Source organism: Brienomyrus brachyistius, chromosome 7, assembly GCF_023856365.1.
Source record: "Brienomyrus brachyistius isolate T26 chromosome 7, BBRACH_0.4, whole genome shotgun sequence".
Lineage (NCBI taxonomy): Eukaryota > Metazoa > Chordata > Actinopteri > Osteoglossiformes > Mormyridae > Brienomyrus > Brienomyrus brachyistius.
Window position 1 is genome coordinate 2,782,561 of NC_064539.1, and position 11,407 is coordinate 2,793,967.

General features: G+C 39.1%; 1 protein-coding gene across 1 annotated transcript; it reads left to right on the forward strand.

Moving 5' to 3' along the window:
• The first annotated feature begins 1,533 nt into the window (after positions 1 to 1,533).
• On the forward strand, positions 1,534 to 11,407 carry slc25a46 (solute carrier family 25 member 46). Its single transcript, XM_049019849.1, has 8 exons — positions 1,534 to 1,993; positions 3,559 to 3,601; positions 7,127 to 7,184; positions 7,614 to 7,691; positions 8,300 to 8,400; positions 8,835 to 8,891; positions 9,263 to 9,320; positions 9,988 to 11,407. Exons 1-8 carry the CDS (start codon positions 1,741 to 1,743, stop codon positions 10,564 to 10,566), a joined length of 1,227 nt encoding a protein of 408 aa, XP_048875806.1. The 5' UTR covers positions 1,534 to 1,740; the 3' UTR covers positions 10,567 to 11,407.

Sequence of the window (11,407 nt, forward strand, 5' to 3'; positions counted from 1 at the left end):
TGGGATGCAATTCAACAGGTTATAAGATGCAGTGTCTTTGATTCCTCTGTTGAGGTAGAGGAGCTTGAGTGGGACCCCTTGGGGATCTTCCTGCTGTCATTGATTTGAATTCTAGTCAGCAGAGTGATTTCACCAGTGGGCCTCTGAGGAATACCCTTACCTCAGGAACTGGTTAAGCCTGCTTTCTTTTTTTTAAAAAAAAAAAAAAAAAAAAAAAAAAACCTTTATTATACCAGGAAGTTCCATTGAGAATTAAAACTTTTACAGTAAAGACCTAGCCAAGGTAACAACCATACAAACTTTAATATACAAAAATCCACACAGCCTTTTAAAGACACTGGCCTCTCAAAAAAAACAACCACGTCTCCTTTACCACATTCTTTATGATGCCCTTAAATTCAACAATAGATATTAGAGGTACAACAATTAGTCGATTTAGCCGACTAAAATCGATTACCAAAAGAGTTGCCAACTAATTTAATAGTGATTAGCGTGTGACATCACGTGCTTTTCACTTGCTAACTTGAAATGTTTTGATATTAACTAGAGATAAAGCCAAAGCGCGACGGTAGCTTCAAAAACAACACAACAAAACAACAAATACAGATAAAAGGGAATGAAAAATAGCCCTTCTCACAACAATGGTTTGGTGATAACCAAAAAAATTATAAAATAAAATCCATATTATAACAATCTAAAATGGAGGTTCATTTTCAGTATCAGGTTCAGTGATTATTCCAGTGGTGTGTGAGTGTGCCCTGCCATGGGCTGTTCCCCACCTTGCGCCCACAGCCTCTGGGATAGGCTGTGGACCCCCCATACCATGAATACGACGAGCGATTTCAGAAAATGGATGGATGGATGGATATTCCAGTATGTGATTATCTGTCTGTTGATCATTCCAATTAATTTTTCACTATTTATTAACACTGTTTACTACAAAAACACTAATCTTACAGCTATCTTATACATTAACCTTGTTCAGATGGTCTTAAAAGGAAGCAAAAGCTTAACAGGATCACACTTTCCTTCAGACGCACAATTTGCCCAGTTGTCAAAATCATCTGCTGAGCAATTGAGGCAATTATAACGAGAAAGATTATCTCAGAAGCATCTTTTTTAGATTATAGTATTCGTATGACAGCGTGTTAAAGGACCTTTTCTGATTTAAAGTTTTCTTCTGACGCACCTGTGACACTACCAGGTTTTTCTGTGCAAAATTTTGCGGAATCTTGAGGTTGTCCTTGATCTCCCCGAGAACACACCATTTGAAGGGTGTACGTTTTTTTGCACAAAAGTTTGGAAATGGTATTTATAAAATACCTATTTGAGTCAACTTCATCTTGTTGCATTGTCATGTAGCAGCATGAATAACATGATTGTTATTATGTATTATATAAAATATACATTATAAATCATAAATCATGATTTCATAATCGAAATATTTTAAAATTGACACTGCTATGCATACGGGGTGAGTTTAATGTAAGCTGTATTACGTATCCCAGAATGCTTCGCAAGGATCGGAAATGATCGAAGACGTTTCCGGAAGTCGGAGCTGACAGTTCTCTCTTGCTATCTGTATCGATATTTTGCTAAAAAGGTGTTAGCTGCCTGGCTAATACGTTCATTTGAATGTTTTCCTTTCCTTTTCTACTATTCATATTCTCATCTTAGTTCGACAGTATCGGACGATTTTGTGCGTGCATAAATCCGTCGCTATAGTTACCTCCAAGCAGAATGACTGCCAGGCGGCCGGACAGCTTTGACGGCCTAGGTTACAGGGGTAGGGAGGACCTGTCTTACGGAGGGGGTTATGGTGGAAGGTCATTTAATAACTCGTCTAACACGGACCTTCAGCACTGGGTTACGACTCCGCCGGATATCCCTGGCAGCAGAAACTTGCACTATGGCGAGCGGACGCCACAGTTTGAGACGGCGGCGGCGCCTGCAGTGCCTTCCGAGGACACTCAGCCAGCGGCCGGAGCGTCTGGTAAGGGCTGGATAGGGAAATGCCGGCGTGACAGAACCTGTATGAGTCGTCATCATCTCTGCAGATTCAGAGGACTTTGCATGTTTCGGGTCATACGAATGAAACACGAAAATCCACCCGCCCCCAATGCAATTCATTTTATGCATTTTTGTCTTTGTCAGCCATAGATAAATCAATGTGGATATTGAGTAATTTGTAACGTTAAGTGGTCATCAGTGGTTCAGTGGTGTGACCTAGTTGATAAATCTCGTAAGTTGATGTATTTTGTGAACCCAGCACTTATTCCTTTCTTATCTCCGTCCTTGCCAAGTCCAGAGCTTCTTAACGAACTTGCGCGAGTGACTTGAGATGTCACTTTGAGAAGTTATGATTCTCCTGAAGTGGCAGATCATCCAACACTGTTTGTGTTTTAAACCCCATTACTAGAACAATTTGCATGAATTTCATTTAGGTTCAGCTGGTTACTGTTTTTTTTTTTTTTTTTTTTGATCAATTGCTTTAAACCTGAAGGTTGTCTTGGTAAATATGTGATCTTCACAATTTAAGGAAATGCACCACACAATGGGTCATCACTAAAGGAAAATTTTCATAAAAAAATTTAGGATTTGGCTATTGTGACTTTAAATGAGTTTATCAATATCAACAGTGTTTTAATGATCAGTTAATACATGACCTCTTGTTTTTGTGAAGTTATTAAAATTAAGATAGAGATTAACTTTATGGATCCCAGGAGAAAATTCTAGTGCATTCAGTACAGAGAATGTACTGCACAGACAAGCATTCGTACATCTCTGGAAAAAAGAGACCACAGAAGAATTTTTAGTTTCACTCATTTCTCAATTTATGGATATGCTTCTGTATATAATATGTATTTTTTTGCAAACTGCAGCCTGGTTTTTCTAAGTTTCTCACTGATGAAGGGCTTCTTCCTTGCTTTATGGGACTTCAGTCCTGCTTCTAGGAGCCTGATATAAACTGTCTTAGCAGTGCACTTCACCCCACTTAACGTTTCCCATTCCTTTTGAAGGTCACTTGATGTCATCCTACGATTCATGTCAGAAAACTTAACGGTCATCTCTGCTGTTATAATGTCACTTCCACCCTTTACCAGTCTGGTTTTTTGTTTTTCCCAGTGTCTCCTGTTTCACATTGTTTTTGTATACTGCAGTCTTAGAAATTTTGAGCCTGGAAGCAGAACCAGGATTAAACTAGGATTTGCCAATGCAGATTCTTAAATATGGAGTGGTCTCAATTTTTTCCAGAGCTGGATAGTGCCAAATAGACAAGTGTGTCCTGTTTAAAATATGTTTGGTTACCTAAACGTTTTGCATCATATTTAATTCTGTTGACTCCTGCAAGCATAGCTCAATTGCCCCACTTGGGAGGCCTCCTAACCATGTCAGATTAGGGCCTCCAGTGAAGGTAATTCAGCCCTTCTAAAGCTTGCATGAATCAGAAGCAGAAAGACCATAGTGTCACACCTCCGCCTCAGTTGTGTTCTTGTTCATTTCAGTCCTGTTCAGCACTTTACTGTTGTGATTATGACTCATGACTTTCTCTTACAGAGCATTTAAACAGATTTGCTGGATTTGGTATTGGCCTTGCAAGGTAAACAACGAAACGCAGATTCTGTGCAATGTTATGAAAACCTCTATATGTAGTATTTAATGATGACTGAAAGTTTTATTTGTATTTAAATTATTTAAATAATATTTTATTAAGGGCTTAATTATAGATGCAATGGTTTTTAAAATCTGGTAAATACTAAAATCATGGTGTGTTGTAATAGCATACCTTGATTTTACAGAAGTGAAAAGATTTATCCAGGGGGCGGCATGGTGGTGCAGTGGTTAGCACTGTTGCCTCACACCTCTGGGACCCGGGTTCGAGTCTTCGCCTGGGTCGCATGTGTGCGGAGTTTGCATGTTCTCCCCATGTCGTCGTGGGGTTTCCTCCGGGTACTCCGGTTTCCCCCCACAGTCCAAAAACATGCTGAGTCTAATTGGAGTTACTAAATTGTCCATAGGTGTGCATGTGTGAGTGCATGTAGTGTGAGTGTGCCCTGCGATGGGCTGGCCCCCCATCCTGGGTTGTTCCCTGCCTCGTGCCCATTGCTTTTGGGATAGGCTCCGGACCCCCTGCGACCCAGTATGATAAGCGGTTTGGAAAATGGATGGATGGATGGAAAGATTTATCCTGCATATGAATTTGGTAACTACATCCTATATGTATTTGTTCCAATAAATCGCATTTTTCAAAAAACGTTTTACATTCAGGCTTTCAGAAAGGAAGCATTTTATCAATTGTTCACAGTGTCTGTAGAAAATATTCTGGCTCGCCCTTCCTCTAACTTTTTATTGGATTTTATTCTTCTCAGTAGTCCACACACAGTACTTCATAATAACAAAGTGAAGTCAAGTTTTAAGAATATGTATTACAAAAGGGTTACATATTTAATTCGATTACACCCTAGGAGGCCTCTACTACAGTCACTCTTTAGTGACTGCAGCCTTTGCTTCGGAGATGATGCCTTCAGGAGGTAAACCAGCCTACGCTGGGTGGTTCAACCCTTAACTGCTACACCTTCCAGCTGGTCGGCAAATGTTTGGACGATAGGGGGAACCTTCCCTTGCCATGTCCACCTTCACCCTGCCTTCTGCAAGATTTTTGATTTTATTTATTTATTTTTATTTAGTGTCCATTTTTGTTTCCGTTTTAGTTTACGATAACACAAGCCCAACATTCATTAACACACACTGGCGCCATCAGTCAACGTTGAATAAGCCCAGAATTTACCCAAAAAAATTTCTCGCAGATTTATTCAGTGGAAATTCTAAGGTAGCAGGCAGACAACTTTATGAAGTGTATTTAGCCACTAGTGACGAAAGATATTAAAGTGCTCTCCATTCTAGTGGTAATTTGACAAACATGAATGGACAACACTTAAGATGGTTTGCCATTTCTGGCAGCCCGCCACCCTGAAGAGCGCCGGTGTGTTTTCTCCTTAGGATGCTTGTGCGTAGTAGTACCACTGTGGTATGCCATTGAAACTGCCCAGTGTACAAACCACCTTTTTGTTTTAATTACATAGTGATGTTAAAAGGAAACCAGTTGTTATAATGAATTGAAGCATTGCAGAAATCAAATGAGCAATTAAAAATTTTATTTTTAAAAAAAAAAGATGATTTAAAATATTAATATCGACACATTTTCTGCGTCAACGTCATCAACTATGTTGGCTAGTTGTGGCATGCCTTACTGCATATAGGTGTTAATTTCATTTTAATTATATGCCATCAGTTAAGTCATAGTGTGCAGTATATTTTATGGACCACACTTCATTGGTACGTTGATGAAGAAATTTCTGTGCTGTGTCTATTTCATTGAACCCAAAAGTAAATAAACAAATGAATTGGATATTAAGTAAAAATGTGTCCAGGCACTTTGCTATCAACATATGCAGTTCAGTTTATCTTTGTCTTGCATTTATGAATTGTCTTGGCTCAAACTGTAGGTGTTTCTTGAAAGGTCTGTGTCCACTTCTGCCAATTTTTTTCCCAAAAACTTTTGTTTCCCAAAGGCTGCAGGTCGTGGGAGATTTTATTCCACTACTTGAATATTTTTTAAATTTGATAAAATTAGCTGTATTATAGTTGATTATTTAAAATATTATGTGAAGTTTTAAGAACACTTCACTGATATTTAAGCCTTAAATAAAAGCCCCATGTCGTCGTGGGGTTTCCTTCGGGTACTCCGGTTTCCCCCCACAGTCCAAAAAACATGCTGAGGCTAATTGGACTTGCTAAATTGCCCATAGGTGTGCATGTGTGAGTGCATGTTGTGTGAGTGTGCCCTGCGATGGGCTGGCCCCCCATCCTGTGTTGTTCCCTGCCTCGTGTCTATTGCTTCCGGGATAGCCTCCGGACCCCCCGCGACCCAGTAGGATAAGCAGTTTGGAAAATTGGACGGATGGATAAAAGCCCAAGTGTTTCTGTGACAAGTTAGGGCACTTCAACAGATATCTAACGGAAAAGAAACAGATTTTTATAGTCATTCTTTTGCATATTCTTTAAATTATTTTCTTAGGCTGATTTTCAGTGATATCCTTCATATATACATACATGATATCCTTCATGCGTATGTCTGTGAAGTTGGCATTAGATATTTTTCAGTTGTGTTAAAAAGGTATTAAAAGGTCTTAAATTTAACTTGGAGAACCCTGCGGGTACCCTGCCAAGGCTTGAATCCCATTCTTGCCCTTGATGCTAAGTCTTCCAGAGTTTTTAGAATCCGCCTTGCCTGCACATGGCATATGGTTGTTATAGTAAAGTCATCTATAAATCCTTTAATTGGGGGGGAACTTTTCCCTTTTTCTCTCAGAAAGTGGCATTTGGGAAACAGGCTGTCATCCCTCTTATGCAGGATGGATCTCCATCTAGTGGAGGGTTGCAGAGCCAGCTCTGCTTTAAAGGTGCTTCTTCCATCGCTCCACTAGAACTCTGAAGCTCCTTTACAGTGATCATAGGGTTCTTGGTCTTTTGGAGGATTTTTTCAGGTTCCAAACTTCTTCTCATAGACATTCATGGAGGCCCCTGTCCTCAAGAGGTCCTTCAATGCATTGCCAGTTATCTATACATATTTTTGTTTTACAGATCTATGCATTGACATAATCTTGTCTTGGAGATCTGCTTAAGTGTTTCTTTACTTCATGGCTTGATTTTTACTGTGCCACGCACTGTGACCTTATAATGACAGGTTTCCTACATCAGTCATGTGGTTTCTTCCTCAGAAATATTGCAGTCATTCTGTGACGAGACCTGCCAACTGAAATCAAATGAAATAGGATGCTTTTGATTTCAAATAAAGAGTCTGAATACTTGTGAAAATGGGAGATTTCAGTTATTTATCATATATTTGCTAAAATAATTTCACTTTGTTATTTTGGGGCACTTGTGTTGATGGATGAAAAAATAATGATTTCGATGCATTTTATAATATCGTGGTATATCTCTACTGCATTGGGAATTTTGGGAAAAGGAGAGGGGGTCTGAGTACTTTCTGGAGGCACTGTACACAAGCCCTTTGTCATGAAACTTAACTTGTAACAGTAGGCGGTTATTTTTTTGTTTGCAGTCTCTTCACTGAAAATGTTTTAGCTCACCCTTGCATCATGTTTCGTCGTCAGTGTCAGGTAAGTGTTGGCAATTAAAGTTTGCAGAATCTTTTATAGTATGATAGATCAGAGTTTCTTAACCCAGTCCTTCGGGACCCCGAGACAGTTCACCTTTTTATTCACTCTCAGCTCCTTCCCAGACAGTCTTTTTGCTACCATGGACTGTCTAGTGGTTTCCAAGCACTGGGATGAGGAAAACTGTGAAAGTTGGTCATCTCAGCAAGGCTCAGGGCACCAATCAGCTGCTCAGAATGCCATCAAGTCCAGGAAAACTGTTTCACATACCATGCACAATACTTTTTCAATAAGAATTAATCATCCCCAGTTGCAACATGTGTGTCCTACTAGCAGACAGTTTGCAATTTTGTAAGTCACAGTTAGTTACAGTATAAAATGTCATCCATTTGAGATTATAAACACACCATGTTACGTATTTAATGTTTACAGGTGAATTACCATGCTAAGATTTTCCATTTATCACCATTCACCGCTGTTGGTGTAATGTACAATATCACCAAAACTCAGGTAAGGAATTTAACACGTCTGTTGCACTTAAATTTATCATGGTTTTTCCCCTTTTTTTGTGAATATACAGTACTGTGTCAAAGTCTTAGACAGTCAAAGAAATATTGCAATTATCTTCACGTTGGTGTAAAACTGATGTTTGTGAAAGTGTGGTACAGCAACCATATCAAAACCTCGTCTGGAATCACCCCTATGTTTGCAGCAACCATTTAATATACCCCTGTACTTTTTTATTTCACCACTAGCACACCTTGTGTGGCTAATCAGTACCTCATTGGCTTTTTAAACTAGATTGTACAACAAGCTCAATTAATTAATCAATGTAAAAAAATACATGGAATGGCTGAGGTGCACCTGAGGAGAGGTTTGGGAACCAAAGCAGTATTGTTCTAGTCATCCGGCAAGATATCAGTAACTTTTTGGAGAGCAGAAGAAATCCCTGTTTTTATTGTGTTGCTGTTAATTTATCATTACAGCATATGCAAATTATGATTTTTGTTCTTGGCAAATGTACACTTACAATCTAGATAAATAGTTCTAAACATTTCCTTTGATTGCCTAGAACTTTGGCACAGTATTTTTATGTCCATTTTGTTTGAATTCCCCAGGGCCCAAAGGTGTTATGGAAGGGAATGGGTAGCACATTTGTAGTCCAGGGGGTCACCCTGGGTGCTGAAGGCATCATCAGTGAGTGCACCCCCCTCCCAAGGTAAAGCCGTTATAGATCCATAATATTACTGATGGTGCTTCACCCAGAATCACAGCATTACTGTTAAGATGCATTCTTTAAACCAGTGTTTTGCAAACTGGTTCTTGGGGACCCCCAGACACTCCACATTTTTGCTCCTTCCCAGCTCTCTGCCAGACAGTCCGCATTTTAGCTATCAGGAGCTGGAAGGGAGCTAAAACCTGGACTGCTTGGAGTCCCCAAGGACTGGGTTGAGAAATGCTGTTCAAAACTTCATTGAATGATTCTGAAGAACATATTGTAGGTTACCCTAAGTTTTAGGGCATTTGGTTGATTAAAAGTTTTTGCAGTGATCATTGATTACATTACGCAGTTCATTGCTGGATATTTATGACAGGATTTATTTAGACGAAATCAGTACCCAGTGTCAGTAATGCATGACCTGTTGTCTTCAGGGAATTGTCCCATAAATGGAATCCTAAACAAGTACTTGGACACTTGGTCCTGAAGGGGTAAGTGTTATTTTTATTGGATGTAAATGTATTTATTTTTACTGGAAGTAAATGTATTTATTTTTCTGTTTTTTCTCTCTAATATAATTGCATTTCCAGTGTATTAGACACCCGGTTTTGGTGTGGTTTGAGAGAGATTGAGTGTATTTATATTGAGAAATGACATTTGTAAACTTTTAGTGACTCAAGGTGATCTGTGGGGAATGTTAGTGCTTACTCAATGTACGACTCCTGTGAGGGTATTTTTGTGATAGCTAAAATAGAAAGACAGGCAGTTTATCGTGCATTTTGATCAGATTGCGCCATCTTGATGTAACACCTTGCCTTTATGCCTCACTGATGCATTATATATATTTTTCCTTTTTTTGCAGTTTGACATATGTGGTCGCAATGCCGTTTTACTCAGCAAGCCTTATTGAGACTGTTCAGGTCAGTATGAATTTGAAACAAAAATAAAGGAACTGGTACTTACTAATAACGAAACACAGTTAAGAAACAGTAAAAGTTCTTTTGACCGTAAGATACAAGTCAGTTTGTCTTTATCATCTTGCTGTCTATTGTGAAAATATTGTTTGTTAAAGTGCTTATCTTACATAAACAGCTCAGTAATTTTCATTTGATCTATCTTTTAATCAATTTTTTGGCAATTAACAAACTATGAAATTAAGCACTTAAACTTCCTTATGTTATTTATGAAGTCTGTAATTGACTATAATTCTAACCCTAATTAGAAGTCAGCTACCCTTTGCTACTCTGTATGATTATTATTCTTAGAGCTACATAAAAGTTTCTTGTTTCAAGCACCTATGATATCCCCAGGAACTTGTTAAACTTTTAGTTTGGTTTATTGGTTGTATTTATTATCTATTAAATCATGAGACCAAAAATCTCTGAGGATGTCAGTCTTCTGAGGATGTCATTTTGGTGTCATTAAGACGCAGCTGCGGAAAAAATTAAGAGACCCCAGCACAGATTTTTTCTCATTTCTCAATTTATATGTGTGCATCTCTGAATAATGTTTTTTTTTTTTTTTCTTTCAAACTTGCTTTGTTTAAGCATGCAGGCCTCAACTTGTACCTCTTCATTCTTTTGACAGAGTGAAATCATCCGGGATAACCCTGGGATCCTCGATTGCGTAAAGGAGGGATTGGGCAGAGTTCTGGGCATGGGCATCCCTCACAGCAAGCGCCTGCTGCCCCTGTGGGGCCTGGTGTTCCCCACAGTCCTGCATGGAGTCTTGCATTACATCATCAGCTCTGCCGTACAGAAGCTGGTTATGTTTTTTCTGCGCCGGGGAAACCCCCCTGGGCCTCCGGCCCAGACCGGGTCAGAAACAGTGCAGGGTATGCTGGATGCCTACTTCCCTGAGCTCATGGCCAGCTTCGCAGGCAGCTTATGCGCTGATGTGGTCCTGTTCCCCCTGGAGACGGTGCTACACCGCCTGCACATCCAGGGCACGCGCACCATCATTGACAACACGGACCTTGGCTTCGAGGTCCTACCCATCAATACACAGTACGAAGGCATGAGGGACTGCGTCAGCGCCATTCGGAGAGAGGAGGGCCCATTGGGTTTTTACAAGGGGTTCGGGACCATTGTGGTGCAATATTCCCTGCATGCTGCCGTGCTGCGCATCACCAAGATGATTTATTCTGCGCTGTTACAAACAGCCTAAAAGTCTAATGCCGTTTCTCATCAGTCACTTAAAACATTTTTTATGCACTTAAAATCCCTAGGATTTCCCTCTTCACCGGAGATTTCATTGACCAACTAATGGTCGTAAAAATATCCCCACCCCCTCAAAAAAAGACACACCTGACATTGTGCAACAGAATGTTTTTCAAATCTCTCTCTACGTTAACATCTTATCCCTGACGCACTTCAAAAGAATTTTGCTCATGAACATGTATGAACATATTGGTGATTAATTGCTATAAATACTTCAAAGTAGTCACTTTCACTTAACATTAATCTAGTGATTACGATTCTCTCAACTTGCATCTTGCTCTTGATACATATATTTTTTTACTTTGACAATGTTATCCTGCCTGCAATTCACATAACATTGTTTCAGCTTAGAAGCCAGTTTGTACAGAGTGTACAGTAAACTTGTAAGATATGTGATATTTGTCTTTAAATTATTTGCACTTTAATCTCTGTTAATGTGGTATTTATGGTAAATTGTTTAACAGTTTAACATACATACAGTAATAGAGTACAGTTGCAGATGTATGTGAATGCTGGTAGAATGATATAATTCTTGCAAAACCAGTGCGGCTTGTATATGTGGTTTGGCTAAGTTCAGATGTTTGTCATAGGTATTCAATTAAAGCATATTTGGTTTTTCTGCTTGTTTCAAGATGTAAAATTCCACAATGATTATGAGACTTGCCAAATACAAGTGTCAAAAATTTGACTCTGTTCTTTTGATTTATAATATTTTGTATAAATTACCACAGACATAAAAATATGAATGGATTTGTAGATGTGAAAGTAATACAGTAATATAACCTGTG

Excerpts from the sequence above, each read along its gene's own strand:
- slc25a46 (XM_049019849.1), top strand. The coding sequence starts at position 1,741 with ATGACTGCCAGGCGGCCGGACAGCTTTGACGGCCTAGGTTACAGGGGT. Across the intron at positions 1,994-3,558 it reads GCCAGCGGCCGGAGCGTCTG|AGCATTTAAACAGATTTGCT; the intron begins GTAAGGGCTGGA and ends TTTCTCTTACAG. Across the intron at positions 7,692-8,299 it reads ACAATATCACCAAAACTCAG|GGCCCAAAGGTGTTATGGAA; the intron begins GTAAGGAATTTA and ends TGAATTCCCCAG.